Consider the following 16920-nt stretch of genomic DNA (forward strand, 5'->3'; position numbering starts at 1 on the left):
GCAAACAAAAGCCAGGGAGTGAAGAGCTCTGTAAACTGGGTTTAGGAGTTTGATTTATTGCCCTGGTCAAGAGAAGCCATTGAAGGAATAAATGAGGGACTGTGACTTGAGTGATATTCACACCATCTCTACCCAGTTAGCCAGCAAGCCCTGAGTCCATCTCTTGCTCTCTGCTCCACCAGTACTCGTCTTTCCCTTTCCTCAGGCATGATTCCCTTTTTCCCAGGTCCTCTCCACACAGATATTTCTTTTTTTTTTTTTAACTTTTCATCTTTTTTTATGGTTACTTTTGTAAGTTGAGTTACATGCAATAAAATGCAGAAATCTGAGTTATAGCTTGATGAATTTGGGCACGGGCATACATTCATGTAACCATCGCCTTGATCAAGATACCAAACTATCAATTTTTTTCCCTTTCACCTGTTTCACCCATTTTCCCACTCCCCTCCCCTGTGGTTACCACCAGTCTGTTCTCTGTGTTTATGAATCCATTTCAGTTTTGTTTGTTTGTTGTGTTTTTTAGATTCCACATGTAAGTGAAATCATATGGTGTTTGTCTTTCTCTGACTTATTTCACTTAGCATAATGCCCTCTAGGTCTATCCATGTTGTCTCAAATGGCAAGATTTTTTTTTAAGGCTGAGTACTATTCCATTGTATATATGTACCACTTCTTCTTTATCCCATTCATTTATTGATGGACATTTACATTGTTTCCATATTTTGGCTCTTGTAAATAATGCTGTGATAAACATAGGAGTAAATTCATCTTTTTGGATTAGTGATTTTGCTTTTGGGTAAATTCCCCAAAATGGAATTGCTGGGTCATATGGCACTTCTATTTTTAGTTATTTGGCAAACCTCCATGCTGCTTTCCATAGCGGCTGCACCAATTTGCAATCCCACCAGCACTGTACAAGGGTTCCTTTTTCTCTACATCCTTCCAGCACTTGTTATTTCCTGTCTTGTTGATATTAGTCATTCTGACTGGTGTGAGGTGATACCTCATTGTGGTTTTGATTTACATTTCCCTAATGTTTAGTGATATTGAGCACCTTTTCATGTGTATGTTTGCCATCTGTATGTCTTCTTTGGAAAAATGTCTATTCAGGTCCTCTGCCCATTTTTTAATTGGATCATTTATTTTTTGGTGTTGAGTTGTGTGAGTTCTTTATATATAATTTTGGATATAGGCTCTTATCAGATATATCATTTGCAAATATATTTCCCCTACAGTGGGTTGCCATTTCATCTTGTTGATGGTGTCCTTTGATGTCCAGAAGCTTTCTAGTTTGATGTAGTCCCACTTGTTCATTTTTGCTTTTGTTTCCCTTGCCTGAGAAAACATATCCAGAAAAAAATTACTAATGCTGATTTTTAAGAGCTTATTGCCTGTGTTTTCTTCTAGGAGTTTATAGTTTCAGGTCTTATATTTAGGTCTTTAATCCATTTTGAATTTAGTTTTGAGTATGGGATAAGACAGTGATCCAGTTTCATTCTTTTATAGGTAGCTGTTCAGTTTTCTAATACTATTCATTGAAGAGACTTTCCCCCATTGTATATTCTTGCCCTTCATCATATATTACTTTACACACAGAGATCTTTCAAACACACAAATGAGTCCAAACTATTCCCCGTATTCAAAAGCTTCACTGCTCCCCATTACCTATGGGATCAAATCCAAATTCATGTCTCCAAGCCCTGGTTCCTCACATGCAAAGTGGAGATAATAAAATATGGAAGGTGTTGTTAAGAATTAAAGGGAATACAAATGTTAATTTCCTTCTTCTCAGTGGTCAGATCCCATACTACCTTTCCAGCTTCATGTCCCACCATTCTTTCTCTCCCTACCCCATCATTATTGACATTAAACTCCACAAAACTCCAAAGACAGATCATGTTCTGTGATTCCTCCTCAATGTTATGTATGCTGTTCCCTCTTCACAAAATACTTCTCTCCTCTTTTATTCCCATGTACCCCTGCAAACTTCTCTATCTGGGCCTCTGGCTTTTTTTCAGTTCTGTTCTCTCCCTTCTAGCAAGGCTCCTGGACAGGGACTGGGTTGATGCACCCCCAACCTCTAGTCTAGAATCTAGTATATAGTAAGTGCTCAGAGCTGCTGTGTTAAGAGAAATGGAGGGATAGAGAGCTGAGTCTTCTGGAAAGAAAAGCAAAATGAGACATGGGGGAGCCCAAAAGGAGCTGGCAGAAAAGCAGACTGCGTTCATAAAAACTGAGAAAGATGCTAAGTATCCAAAACCAGCACAGGAAAAGCCAGCATACGGGTAGAGCCAAGGGAGTTCAGAGGACAGTGAACAGAGTGATTCCAACTTGGGATATGGAGTTCAAAGGGAAGTTCTAAGGGGAGAGGTACAGAGACAAAGAAGGAGAAGGAGACAGGATGACAGGAAGAAAGGGCTCAGCTTAGGTCTGATTGGTGATGGAAATGAAAGACATTGGGTGAAATAGCAAGAAAGGAGAATGAAACTAGGCAAAGCCTGCAAGAGACAGAAGACCATTCCAAGCCCATGCCAACCTGACCACATCACAGGAACTTAAACTGCCATTTACTTCACCTGCAGATTCAAATTTCAAGATTCTATCTTAGTGCAGGAAACAATGGTGCCCTCTGAATTGGTCCCTGGGGAGGGGCATACTCAAGGAGGGAAATCCCCACCTGGGAGAACAGCCTGTCTGAGGATGGGCCTGGATATTTGGAGGTGCTGTTTGGTATCCAGGAATGTCCTTTGGGGCAGGTTAATAATGACAATCCAACTAGCTTGAGAGATGTGCTAATTGAAGGGATGATCTGTTTTGTAGAAATGAAGTCTCCAATTCCTACCACTTCCACTAATGTAAAGTGTGAGCAGTGCCATATTCTTGAAGAAAGGTATGTTTGACAAATCTTTAAAAAGAAAAAAATCAAACAAATACACAAAGATCACAATTTCTATCAGTCAGGTCATGCTGTGAGCACTAGGCCCAAGCACCTCAACTAGGTTGTTCTCTAAATTCTCTCAGCCAACTCTTCCTCTGACCTCTAGAAATACAAGTCCTTCTACTCATGGGAAGCCATAGGTGTTGTAAGAATCCACAGAAAGCACTCCTTACCCTCTCACCCTGCTTTATTGTTCTAACACCTATTTATTTATTTATTTACTGACAGCCAGCTTCCTCTAATAGATATAACCTCCAAGACCATGAGGACCCTGCCTGTTTTGCTCTCTGTTGTATTTGCAGCACTCAGAGCAGTGCCTGTGGGATCCTGATACATTTTTTAGAAGGAATGAGTGAATGAATGATTGGGTGAGTGAAGAGCATTTCAGAGAGCCTAGGTTTCCAACTGTCCTTTGACTTTGCTGACTGAAGTTGCCACAGTGTGTGTGGCTGGACTTCAATTCCACTTCCATCTGCCTGAATATTAGTTCTGGGACTTTCATTCTTCATATATTATGACCCAGACAATTATTAGGAGGAGGATTTCTTTAGGAAAATATAGACCTGAGTTCAAATGGCTAATTGCTAGCACAAGGATAGCTAGTGTTGATTTTGGCCTAGATAGTATGAAACCGAAGAGACTGATGGCACGGGGGCAAGTGTGTATGTGTGTGTGTGGTTGCAAAATGATGGCTGAAAAATGCACTGCTGGCAGAGATTTGGGACTTAACAGAGGTTTTCCAAAGTGGCAGCAGTGCTCAGAGATGCCTTATGCTCTGATGTGGGCGGTTGGATAGAATGTAATGGTAAAGGAGCTCAGAGTAGCTTGCAAATCTACAATTGCCTTGTAAAGACAAGGAGAGCCAGCACCTCTCTGAAACTCAAGGGAAGCAAGGCTGATAGAACAAAAGGATGTGCAGAACAGCTGCTATCAGCTAAAGAAACCTAGTGAAACACAGCTTCAGCACATCAAGCCTGCCCCTCCATGGCCAGCTCCAGCCCCCTCACCCTGCAGAAGTAGATTCAGACTTCACAGGTCATCTTGGATACACCATTTAATGTTCTCTCAGCAGATTAAACACCTGTTACAGGCCAAGATGATAATGATGAGATGAGAGATGCTAGGAATGCAAACATGAAAAGAATACTGGCTAGTGAGGGAGAAAGACAGGAATTACAACCCAAACAGAATTAGTATTAATTAGTACAGAGGAACTGATGCTGTTATGACAGCAGAGAAACAAAAACTCTGCCTGGAAATGTCAGGCTAGACTTCCTGTGGGCCACATTTAGGCTTACTCTTTTAAAAATTTTTTTATTAAGGTATCATTGATATACACTCTTATGAGGGTTTCACAAGAAAAACAATGTGGTTGCTACATTCACTCATATTACCCCCCCATACCCCATTGCAGTCACTGTCCATCAGTGCAGTAAGATGCCACAGAGTCACTACTTGTCTTCTCTGTGCTACACTGTCTTCCCCACGACCCCCCCCAACACCATGTGAACTAATCATAATGCCCCTCAATCCCCTTCTCCCTCCCTTCCTACCCGCCCTCCCCTACTCCTCTCCTTTGGTAACCGCTAGTCCCTTCTTGGAGTTTGTGAGTCTACTGCTATTTTGTTCCTTCAGTTTTGCTTTGTTGTTATACTCCACAAATGAGGGAAATCATTTGGTATTCATCTTTCTCCGCCTGGCTTATTTCACTGAGCATAATAGCTTCTAGCTCCATCCATGTTGTTGCAAATGATACGATTTGTTTCTTTCTTATGGCTAAATAATATTCCATTGTGTATACGTACCACACCTTCTTTACCCATTTATCTACTGATGGACACTTAGGTTGCTTCCATATCTGGGCTATTGTAAATAGTGCTGTGATAAACATAGGATTACATATGTCGTTTCGAATCTGAGAAGTTGTTTTCTTTGGGTAAATTCCTAGGAGTCAAATTCCTGGGTCAAATGGTATTTCTATTTTTAGTTTTTTGAGGAACCTCCATATTGCTTTCCACAATGGTTGAACTAGTTTACATTCCCATCAGCAGTGTAGGAGGGTTCCCCTTTCTCCACATCCTAGCCAGCATTTGTTGTTCCTAGTCTTTTGAATGTTGGCCATGCTAAGTGGTGTGAGGTGATATCTCATTGTGGTTTTAATTTGCATTTCCCTGATAATTAGTGATGTGGAGCATCTTTTCATGTGCCTGTTGACCATCTGAATTTCTTCTTTGGGGAGTTGTCTGTTCATATCCTCTGCCCATTTTTTAATCACGTTATTTGCTTTTTGGGTGTTGAGGCGTGTGAGTTCTTTATATATTTTGGATGTTAACCCCTTGTTGGATATGTTGTTTACAAATATATTCTCCCATACTGTAGGATGCCTTTTTGTTTTGCTGATGGTGTCCTTTGCTGTTCAGAAGCTTTTTAGTTTGATGTAGTCCCATTCATTCATTCTTGCTTTTTGTTTTCCTTGCCCAAGGAGATGGGTTCAAGAAAAAGTTGTTCATGTTTATATTCAGGAGATTTTTGCCTGTTTTCTTCTAAGATGGTTTCATGACTTACATTCAGGTGTTTGGTCCATTTTGAGTTTACTTTTGTGTATGGAGTTAGACAATAATCCGGTGTCATTCTCTTGCATGTAGCTGTCAAGTTTTGCCTACACCAGTTGTTGAAGAGCCTGTCATTTCCCCATTGTATGTCCATGGCTCCTTTATTATATATTAATTGACCATATATGCTTAGGTTTATATCTGGGCTCTCTTTTCTGTTCATTCGTCTATGGGTCTGTTCTTGTGCCAGTACCAAATTGTCTTGATTACTGTGGCTTTGTAGTAGAGCTTGAAGTCGGGGAACGGAATCCCCCCAGCTGTATGTTAAGGCTTTGATTCCAATTATACAATAACCATTAAGAGGTATGTCCATAAAAACATAAAAACAATAACCATTACTTACTAAGGAATGCCCATAAAAACATGCATTATGAAATATTCCCATCCCTATATAACCTAAATATCACTTTTCTTTTAAGAAGTGTTGGGGAGGCACAATTGGTAGTGCACTGAGGCACGCTGGGGCTTGCTGTGTTGGTGCTTGTGGAGATGGCGTAAACAACACCTTGACCGGAAAGTGGGATTAATATGGAGCATGGCTACTGGTCTTTGCCCATTACAGTATTTAGTTCTTCTAAGTTAAGAAATATCATTGTTCAAAAACTAAGAATAAACTACTTAAGATAAGCCACAGAAATTAGTTCTGTAGTTTGAGAAAAATTAACAAAGAAGGTAATGTTCTTTGGTGATACTTAAAATGTTTATTAATAAAGGTATTTAAAACTCCTATTCATAATGAGGAAACAAGAAGTCTTAGATAACAGAGAAGTGAAAAGTGAAGACAAAGGAAAGATTCTACAGTTTTGAGGATTTTGCTTTGCTGTAAGTGAACATTATATACTTAACAAGCACAATGAGAAGTAACAGTCTTGATGAATCTTTTAGATTTTAAATCCTAGACACAGTACATACAGCAAACCCTATTTTTATTAAAGATTTCACCTTTTAAAATTCAACAACAAAACGAAGGAGCTAATAGGATTTCTAAGAGTCAAGGACACCCTCTGAGGGGCTGGTAAGTCCCATCTGAAGTCCACGGTAGCTGCTGGCTTAGGTAAGGCAGAGTCAAGAAGAAATCCTTTATTCAGAATATTCATTTCCAGTGTATTACTACCTCAACTCACTCATCACACTTCCCCATTAAAAGGGTCATCTCAGCAGCCAGTATATAAATGAACACAACATGTAGTGCTGTAAGGCCTAAGTTCCTGTCATCACTCCTGGAAGAGTATCTTACCTGCAGTAAAGGCGTCAGCTGCAAACCCAGTGCTTGTTCATAGAGCAAGTTTAGTTCTGTACAACTGGAGAAGGAGAGTTCGGAAGTATAGAGGTAATAGTGCACATGCCTAAAGATGGAACCATCTCTGTCAATGAACAGGCTCTGGCTTTCTGAAGAGTTCAAGGCTGAAGCCTCTCTCCACAGCAGGGAGTCTGGGAACTGAGCAAGTTTGTTTCTGGGAACTGAGAAATGCCAGCCCCCAACGTTGAAATGAAACAAATCCTCTGCAGATTCATGAGGCATACCAGGCTCCTCCTAAAGGGAGAATGAAAAGAGAGATAAGCAAAAAAGAAATAAAAAGCATCCATATTGGAAAGGAAGAAGTAAAACCATCTCTATTTGCAGATTACATGGTCTTGCATATAGAAAAGCCTAATGAATTCACTAAGAAATTAGTAGAAATGAGTTCAGCAAGATTGAAGGGTCCAGGTCAATATAAAAAATCAACTGTATTTTTATACACTAGCAATGAACAATCCAAAAATGAAATTAAGAAAACATTTCACTCACCACTGTATCAAAAAGAACAAAATATTTAAGAATAAATTTAACAAAAAAAGGGCAATACTTGTACTCTGAAAACTTAAAGACATTGTTGAAAGAAATTTTAAAGGATCTAAATAAATGGAAAAATATCCCATAATTATGGCTCAGATGACTTCATATTAAGATGGCAATACTCCCCAAATTGATCTACAGCTTGAACACAATCTTTATCAAAATTCTAGCTGCCTTTTTTGTAAAAATTGACAAGCTGATGTTAAAATTCATATGGAAATACAAGGGATCAGAATAGTCAAAACAATACTCAAAAAGGAGGAAAAAGTTGAGGATTCACATTTCCCACTTTCAATACTTACTATAAAGGTACAGTAATCAAAACAGTATGCTACTGGCATAAGGATAGACATATGGATAAGTGGAACAGAATGGAAAGCCCAGAAATAAACCCTTACATTTATGGTTAATTCAATTTTTACAAGGGAATCAAGACAATTTGGCTTAAAGAATAAGAGTTGGGACAACTTGACATCTACATGCAGAAAGAATGAAGTTGGACTCCTACTTCACACCATATACAAAAATTAATACCAAGTGGATTATAAACCTAAAAATAAGAGCTAAAAATATAAAACTCTTAGAAGAAAACAGAAGATTTTCATGACTTCAGCTTAGGCAATGCCTTCTTAGAAAAAGATACAAAAAGAGCAAGTGAAATAGAGACAAATAAATACAACTAAATCAAAATTTAAAACTTCTGTGTTTCAAAGGACACCATCAAGAAAGTAAAAACCTATATAATGGAATAAAATATTTGCAAATCATATAATTGATAAAAAAATTGTACTTAGATTATATAAACATTTACAATTTAATAGTAAAAAGACAACCAAATCTAAAAGTGGGTGAAGAAGCTAAGTGGACATTTCTCCAAAGAAGATACTCAAGTGACCAATAGCACATGAAAACACATTTATTAGTCATCAGGAAATGCAAATCAAAACTCACAATGAGATACTACTTCATACCCACTAGGATGGCCTGAGTCAAAATAATAGATAACAGGTGTTGACAGAGTTTGGATAAACTGGAACTCTCATATACATGCTGGTGGGAATGTAAAATGGCGCAGCTGCTCTGGAAAAGCTTAGCTGTTCCTCAAAATGTTAAACACAGAGGTACTACCTGGCCCAGTAATTCCACTTCTAGGTATAAACTCAAGAGAAATGAAAACCTATGTCCACAGAGAAACTTGCAGCAAATGTTCATAGAAGCAATATTCACAATAGTCGAAAAGAAACAACTAAAATGTCCATCAATGGATGAATGAATAAATAAAGCATGCATACAGTAAAATATGCACAATGAAGTATTATTTGTCAATAAAAGAAATGAACTTTTGACACATGGTATAATACGAATGAAACCTTGAGACATTATGCTAACTGAAAGAAATCAGACACAACATATTATATGACTCCATCTATATGTAATGTGCATAATGGGAAAATTTATATATACAGAGAGTAGATTAGTTGTTTTGCCAAGGGCTAGGGAAGTTAGGGGTCGGATGAGGGATGGCTAGTAATAGGTATGGAATTTCTTTTGGGGATGTTCTAAACATGATGAAAATGTTCTAGAATTGATTGTGGTAATTGTTGTACAACTCTGTGAACATAATAGAAACCATTAATTGTACACTTCAAAATGGTACACTGTATGGTATGTGAATTTTATCTTAAAAACTGTTTTTAAAAGAAAGTTATGATGACACTGATGGATAGTGACTGCAGTGGGGTATGGGGAGGGCTCAATACTATGGGTGAATATAGTAACCACATTGTTTTTCATGTGAAACCTTCAAAAGAGTATATATCAATGATACTTTAATAAAAAATAGAGTTATGATGAGGTGCTCCCACCCCATTGAGCATGTGCAGGACTCTTTTGGGATCATATCTACAGAAACATTACATTCTTGGAAGGTCATGGTAGGACAGCTGAATGTTGTGGGTTCCTTTTTATATACACAAAGGCAGCAAAGATCATTAGTTTTCATCAGCTCATTATTAAAAGTTCAAGGTTATCTATTCATAAGTGAATTGCATATTTTGCTTCAAGATGACTGAGCTTATCAACACTATAGAAAAGTAGAAAGCCATCAGTCATCCAAACCATCTGTATCAGATTTGAAAATAAACGTTCAAGGAGCACTACTCTTGTGAAAAAAAAAATTAAGAGTGGAGGATGCCCAGTCTTCCCACTTTTATTCAGCATAGTACTGGAGGTCCTAGCCATGGCAATCAGACAACACAAAGAAATAAAAGGCATCCAGATTGGTAAGGAAGAAGTCAAACTGTCCCTGTTTGCAGATGACATGATGTTGTACATAAAAAACCCTTACAAATCCACCCCAAAACTATTAGAACTAACATCTGAATTCAGCAAAGTTGCAGGATACAAAATTAATACACAGAACTCTGTTGCATTCCTATATACTAATGATGAACTAGCAGAAAGAGAAATCAGGAAAACAATTCCATTCACAATTGCATCAAAAAGAATAAAATACCTAGGAATAAACCTAACCAAGAAGGTGAAAGACCTATACCCTCAAAACTATAAGACACTCATGAGAGAAATTAATGAAGACACCAATAAATGGAAATACATCCTGTGCTCATAGATAGGAAGAATTAATATTGTCAAAATGGCCATCCTGCCTAAAGCAATCTATAGATTCAATGGAATCCCTATCAATATACCAATGGCACTCTTCAATGAACTAGAGCAAAGAGTCCTAAAATTCATATGGAACCACAAAAGACCCCAAATAGCCAAAGCAATCCTGAAAAGGAAGAATAAAGCTGGAGAGATTATGCTCCCTAACTTCAAGCTCTAATACAAAGCCAAAGTAATCAAGACAATTTGGTACTGGCACAAGAACAGACCCATAGATCAATGGAACAGAACAGAGAGCTCAGATGTAAACCCATACATATATGGTCAATTAATATACAATAAAGGAGCCATGAATATACAGTGGAGAAATGACAGCCTCTTCAACAACTGGTGTTGGCAAAGCTGGACAGCTACATGTAAGAGAATGAAACTGGATTATTGTCTAATTCCATACACAAAAGTAAACTCAAAATGGATCAAAGACCTGAATATAAGTCATGAGACCATAAAACTCTTAGAAGAAAGCATAGGCAAAAATCTCTTGAATATAAACATAAGCAACTTCTTTCTGAACACATCTCGGGCATGGGAAACAAAAGCTAAAATGTACAAATGGGACTACATCAAACTAAAAAGCTTCTGTACAGCAAAGGACACCATCAGTAGAACAAAAATGCATCCTACGATATGGGATATTAGATTCGTAAACAACATATCCGATAAGGGGTTAACATCCAAAATATATAAAGAACTCACATGCCTCAACACCCAAAAAGCAAATAACCCGATTAAAAAATGGGCAGAGGATATGAACAGACACTTCTCCAAAGACGATAGCCAACCGGCACATGAAAAGATGTTCCACATCACTAATTATCAAGGAAATGCAAATTAAAAACACAATGAGATATCACCTCACACCACTTAGGATGGCCAACATTCAAAAGACTAGGAACAACAAATGCTGGCTAGGATGTGGAGAAAGGAGAACTCTCCTACACTGCTGGTGGGAATGTAAACTAGTTCAACCATTGTGGAAAGCAATATGGAGATTCCTCAAAAAACTAAAAATAGAAATACCATTTGACCCAGGAATTTGACTCCTAGGAATTTACCCAAAGAAAACAACTTCTCAGATTCGAAACGACATATGTAATCCTATGTTTATCACAGCACTATTTACAATAGCCCAGATATGGAAGCAACCTAAATGTCCATCAGTAGATGAATGGGTAAAGAAGGTGTTGTACATATACACAGTGGAATATTATTCAGCCATAAGAAAACAAATCCTACCATTTGCAACAACATGGATGGAGCTAGCCTCAGTGAAATAAGCCAGGCAGAGAAAGACAAGTACCAAATGATTTCACTCATTTGTGGAGCGTAACAACAAAGCAAAACTGAAGGAATAAAACAGCAGCATACTCACAGACTCCAAGAAGAGACTAGTGGTTACCAGAGGGAAGGAGGTGGGGAGGGTGGGTGTGGAGGGAGGGAGAAGGGGATTAAGGGGCATTATGATTAACACACATAATGTACTGTGGGTCATGGGGAAGGCAGTATAGCACAGAGAAGACTAGTAGTGACTCTAAAGCATCTTACTATGCTGGTGGACAGTGACTGCAATGGGGTGGGGGGACGACTTTATAATATAGGTGAATGTAGTAACCACAATGTTGCTCGTGTGAAACCTTCATAAGTTTGTATATCAATAATACCTTAATTTAAAAAACAACATAAAAAATTAGAGTGGTAAATAGTATACAAAATTTTACCTAAAAAGAACCATAAAACAATGTTGAATTCTAGGTAAAAATTATGCATGTTGAAGTGATGGGGTGCAATGTACTGATATTTATAACTTATTTTGAAATGCATAAAAAAATAAGATCATTTATGGATACAGGGATGGGTAAATGGACATGTGATAAAACAAATAGAGCAAAGTATTCATTGTAGAATCTAGGTATATGATCACTGTACAATTCTTTCAACGTTTCTGAATGTTTCATAATTTGCATTAAAGTGCTGTTGGGAGTGAAAGAATTTTAAAGAGGTAGTTGTTTAAGAGAGTAAGAGCCCCTTTCAACAAAAATCTGCGTCTCCTATTTTGACAGCTGAAGAAGGAAAATAATGCCTGCGACAAAGAACGGGATGTGATTCTTTTCTCTCACGATAAGCCTGGTCTAAATATTCAGATATAACGAAGAACAATTATATATGTCACATTTGAGGCTAGAAGAGTTAAAGGGGACATGAAGAGAACGATTACAAATTGTAAAATGGTGTCATGACTCAGAAGCAGAGGGGAACAGCCAATCTAATGAGATAATCCTAGCCCTTCTAACCATGGCTAAGGCCGAAAAGGACAAGCTGAGAGTAACTGAAGGCTTCTCCTAAACCATAAAGCATGAAAATGCAAAGACTTCATTTTGCTTTGCTTTCCTTAAAGGTGAGTAGCTGGTTAAGAGCTCAGTGAAAGTGACCCAAGTGTGCACATTTTGGATGCCAAAGAAAACCTGCTCCTTGCAGTTAAGCTGCACTTCTGATCTCAGTTCCTCTTTTCTTATTAAGGATAGGGTATGTAAGACAAGAGGGTTTTGGCTCAAGAGTTTTCCACCTTCCTCCATGGACTTATCCCAACCACAGGTGGACTCTCAAGAGACACCAGCTGGACTGAGGACAGGGGTCCAGGTTGTGGCTGTTCTTTCCAGAGTTTTCTTCCTAAAGACTGTTCAGCAGCTGGTTAGTGTAGATCTGTCCCAGCCTGAGAAGAGTCCTTAGTCACAGGCAAGCTTGGGGGCCTACTCCTTGAAAGACAAAAGGCTTGTTGCCAGACTGACTGTAGAAATGGGTAAGCCCTAGTATAGTTATCCCTGCACCATCCCAAAGTATCTCTTTCCCACGTGACCCTTCTCCCCCAAAGGAACACCTTCCAAATCAGTTTCTAGAGTTAGAACCACCTCGTGCTCTAAAGACAGGACGCCAACTCCTCAGAGACGGCTTCCCCCAACGTTTCAGATCTGGAGCTCCCCATCGTGCCTCAGAGAGCTGCATCCCTACCCCAATTCTTTCGATCTGAATCCTCCCGTTCACCCGCCGCCTTGCCTCAGAATCAACATCCCCAAGCGCTGAGATATGAAACCATCATCCTATAGAGAGGCACACTCCCACCGCTCAAACCTGGAGTCCCCCAGATCCTCAGAGTTAGAACGTTCAGCCCTCAAAGCAGGCGCATTCTGCCAACTCCTCAGAGCCAGCCCCCAAACTGTTCAAAGCCGGGGCCATGTTCCCCAGCTCTGTGTACCACGGCCAGGTCCCTATCCCAAAAGCCCTAATCCTCCGCCACGTCGTTCCGCATTCGCCGTTTTAGTGCTTCCGGCGTCCCCGCCAGGGTGGGCTCCATACCATGGTCGGGTCTCCGGAGGCGGGCGAGGGGCGGATGGGGAGGGCAGGCTCGTGACCCGGGCAATAACGGCCTTGGGGAGGGCGCGGCGGCGCGGGGGCGGGGCCTGGCCCTCACCGCGCGGGCTCGCGGACGCCGTCAGGTGAGCGGCGCGGCGGGGATGGCCGAGCAGTGGGACCTGGACGAGGAGGGCATCCGCCGCCTGGGGGCGCTGCCCCTGGAGCAGCCCGGTAAAGCCCGGCCGGGAGGACCTGGGCGGGGGAGCGTAGGGTCCGAGGCTGAAGGGAGAAAACTGACGTGGCGGCATTGGGGAACCTAAGTAGACACCGGGGAACGGCGGCTGAAGAGCTGTCCCTGAGGCGGAGGAGGAGTTACTGCGGCAGAAGGGTTACACCAAGTTGGAAGCGAAGGCACTAAAGTAATCGGGGAGTCTGGGGCCGAGGGCGAGGAATTGAGAGGAGCGTAATCTTGAAGTGAAGGACAAACAAAATTAACCGGACTCTGCGGCTGGGAGCACAACTGTACAGAGTCTGAAAACTGAGTCCCAGGAGGGCACGGGCATGGGGAGGGAAGTGCTGAGAAGGGCGTGTGAGGTCTGGGTGCGTGAGGAGGCACGAAGGGCTTTAATTTTGGCAGTTTCAGAAACTGCCTACCCAGGAGGGCTTTTCCTGGTTGGGGTGAAGTAGGAAAGGATGTTCCTCTATCTGCCGCGCTCATTGTCCAGTCTCCGCCTCAAGAAGTTGAACATTTCTTTGATCCATCCGGATGTGTATCCTCCTTCTGAGACACTCAGAAAGGGCCTGATGTGAAAGGAATAGCCGCTGATCTCTCAAGGCGCTTGGGTCAGTGCCCCCGGCTCAGACTTCGTCCTAGAGGTAAAACCGCCGAATGACTGCCGACCCCACCTTTGACCTGGGGTCTGACTCACACAGCTTGCTTTCTGAGTTTCTAAGGAGTAGACACGTTTGAAAAAGTTACCGGCAATCCTATTTCAACTTTTACCTTCCCTAAATTCATTATATCATTAATGCCAGACCCATGTTGAATGCTTTCTCTGAGCTATTTAATCCCCATACCAAACCTATGAAGCAGATGCTGTTATAGTTCATAGGATCTGTATTTTGCAGATGAGTAAATTAGGTTTAAACTCTTGCTCAAAGTCACAACTCAAAGTGATGCAGCCAGGGTCTTTAAATCCATGAGTCCAGAGCCTGTGCTCTAATCACAACAAAAGTTGCTTTTCTTCTTCTAGTACTTTTTATTTGTGGTATATGAAATTAACTTGGTTTTATTTTATTTAAAAAGTATTTATTATTTAAAAGTTATTAAAATTAGTGCATGCTAGCAACAAACACTACCTGAGTGAACAGATAAAGCACCAATTTTTTCTTCCTCTGGAAATCCCTTCCCCTACCCTAACAGAAGATAATGGTTTGGTGTGCATATAGAGGTAGATATTTAAGGTTTATTTTTCTCTGAACTCTCCTGTTTTACAGTTGCTAAAAAAAGACTTTACTGGCTTGACACACTTTTGTATCTTTCTTGTCTTCTTTTTAAAAAATATTGATTCAGTTTTATTTGGGGAGGAGGCCACACACCTCTTCCATTCTCCAGCTAGAACAATATGTGGCAGATTTTTTTTTTGCTTATTTTTATTACAGGCATTTGAATAATAACAAAATTGTGTTAATTCTGACAATTCAAATAGAAAAGGATGTGAAGAAAAAGAATATTCTTCCCCCTCCCTCCATTCATACTTTTCCATTGTTTATATGAACATATACACATAGGTATCGTTTTAAAAAAAGAACATCTATATTATTTGACAGTTTGCTTTTTTTACTTACCAATAAAATGGATATTTTTCAATTACATGAATGTGCTGATACATGCATTGTAAAATTCTGTAAAAAAATCACAGTGGTCACGTTTGGGGAGAGAGGCTTTTACTTTTATTCTCTACTTTACTGTACTGTTGGAGTTTGCTGGTTCTGTAATAAGTGTTACTTTCTTCTTAATGTCCAAAGGGATAATCTTGGTGATGCAATTAGAGACCTTTTTTGTATGTCTGTTTTCTTTGTTATATTTCTTTTTACAAAGAAATTCCAGTAAAATTTTCATTATCCTTTGTCACACAGAAAATTTTCATCTTAAGGTAGTTAAGTTTGTTCTTCCTTATGATTTGTGATTTTTCTGTTTCACAAAGTTTTTCCCTGCACTGATGTAATAGGTTCCTGTATTTTTTGCTAAATATTCTAAATTTCTAAATACTTTTCTACAGCTTTGCTTTTCACATTGTCTAATCTATCGAGTTTATTTTTATATATAATGTATGATATATATTTTTTATACCGATAGCCAGTTTCCCTAGAACTTATTTGTAATGTTATCTCTGCTGTATTTTAAATTCCTTTATAAATGTGGGTCTGTTTCTAGGCTCTGTTCTGTTTGTCTATTCCTATTCCAATATCATACTTGGTAATTATCATGGCTTAACATCGAGTTTTGATAAGTGGTAGAATTTGTGCCCTTCCTTCCTTTACTTCCTCTTTCTCCTTCAAAATTGCCTGGCTATTCTTGCCTCTTTATGCTCTGCTTAGAATTTTAGAATCAGCTTGTCAGTTTCCATGAAAGCATTTTAAGCAAGGATGGGATCTGATCTAATATTCATTTTTAAAATATGACTCTTACCCTTTCAAAGCCTGTTACAGTAGTCCAGGTAAGGCTTAATGAATAGCTTGGATTTAAATGATGACAGTGGGGATAAAAGAAGTGGACAGAGTCAAGGTGTATTTTGTGGGCAGATAGGATAGGACTTAACCATTGTGGATGATGAGGAAAGGGAAGATTCAAAGATAACAGTCTTGGATTAAGTTATTGCTGGGTGGATGGTAGTACTATTTATTGAGAAGGAGGCAAGAGCAGACTATGAGAAAGAGGTTTAGGGAAAGGGAATTGAGCACTGTTTTGAGCATGTTAAATTTAAAATACCTATTAGACATTCAAGTGTAAGATTTTTAGTAGGCAGTTGAATATATATATGAGTCTGAATCTCGGAGGAGAGGTCAGGATTAGAGCTGTACATTTTGAAAACATTAGCAAATAAGTAATATTTAGAGCCATCTGGATGAACTCACATAACTAGAGAATGTGGATAGAGAATAGAAGAAGGCTCACCCTCAGCCGTGTGGTATTTCAATGTTTAGAGGTTTGAATCGTGGAGGAGGAACATGGTGTCTGGACTTTAAGGAAGGGTAGTACATGAAGGAAGTAATGATCATCTGTGCCAAAGGCTGTTGAGAGGCTGAGTTAGCAGAGATGGGGTAACATGGAACTCTTTGGTCACTTGAACTAGGAGAGGAAGTTCAGGAGAGTTGGGAGGAGGGAAGCCAGATTGGGTTGGGATGATAAAGGAATGGTAATGAGAGAGAAGAGATAGTGAAGGTAAGAACATTTGCTGAGAAATACGTCTATAAAAGAGAATATAGCAGAAAAAGCA

The 16920-nt window shown here is 39.5% G+C and overlaps 2 protein-coding genes across 3 annotated transcripts in view; one reads left to right on the forward strand and one right to left on the reverse strand.

Moving 5' to 3' along the window:
• Positions 1 to 13728, reverse strand: part of KCTD19 (potassium channel tetramerization domain containing 19) — a 29464-nt gene extending 15736 nt beyond the window's left edge. Inside the window, exons 1-2 of the mRNA XM_036897573.2 lie at positions 13480 to 13728; positions 6788 to 7084 (exon numbers count right to left, since the gene is read on the reverse strand). Of these exons, the coding sequence (XP_036753468.2) occupies positions 6788 to 7084; positions 13480 to 13728 (546 nt within the window). The remainder of the gene's footprint in view (positions 1 to 6787; positions 7085 to 13479) is intronic.
• LRRC36 (leucine rich repeat containing 36) overlaps positions 13715 to 16920 on the forward strand; it is a 62307-nt gene continuing 59101 nt past the window's right edge. The window contains exon 1 of one of the 2 annotated variants that reach the window (XM_057493510.1): positions 13715 to 14296. The gene's annotated coding sequence lies outside the window, so the exon portion shown is untranslated. The remainder of the gene's footprint in view (positions 14297 to 16920) is intronic. The other variant, XM_036897911.2, reaches the window with a different exon arrangement.

The sequence above is a fragment of the Manis pentadactyla genome, chromosome 15 (assembly GCF_030020395.1).
Source record: "Manis pentadactyla isolate mManPen7 chromosome 15, mManPen7.hap1, whole genome shotgun sequence".
Taxonomy (NCBI): Eukaryota; Metazoa; Chordata; class Mammalia; order Pholidota; family Manidae; genus Manis; species Manis pentadactyla.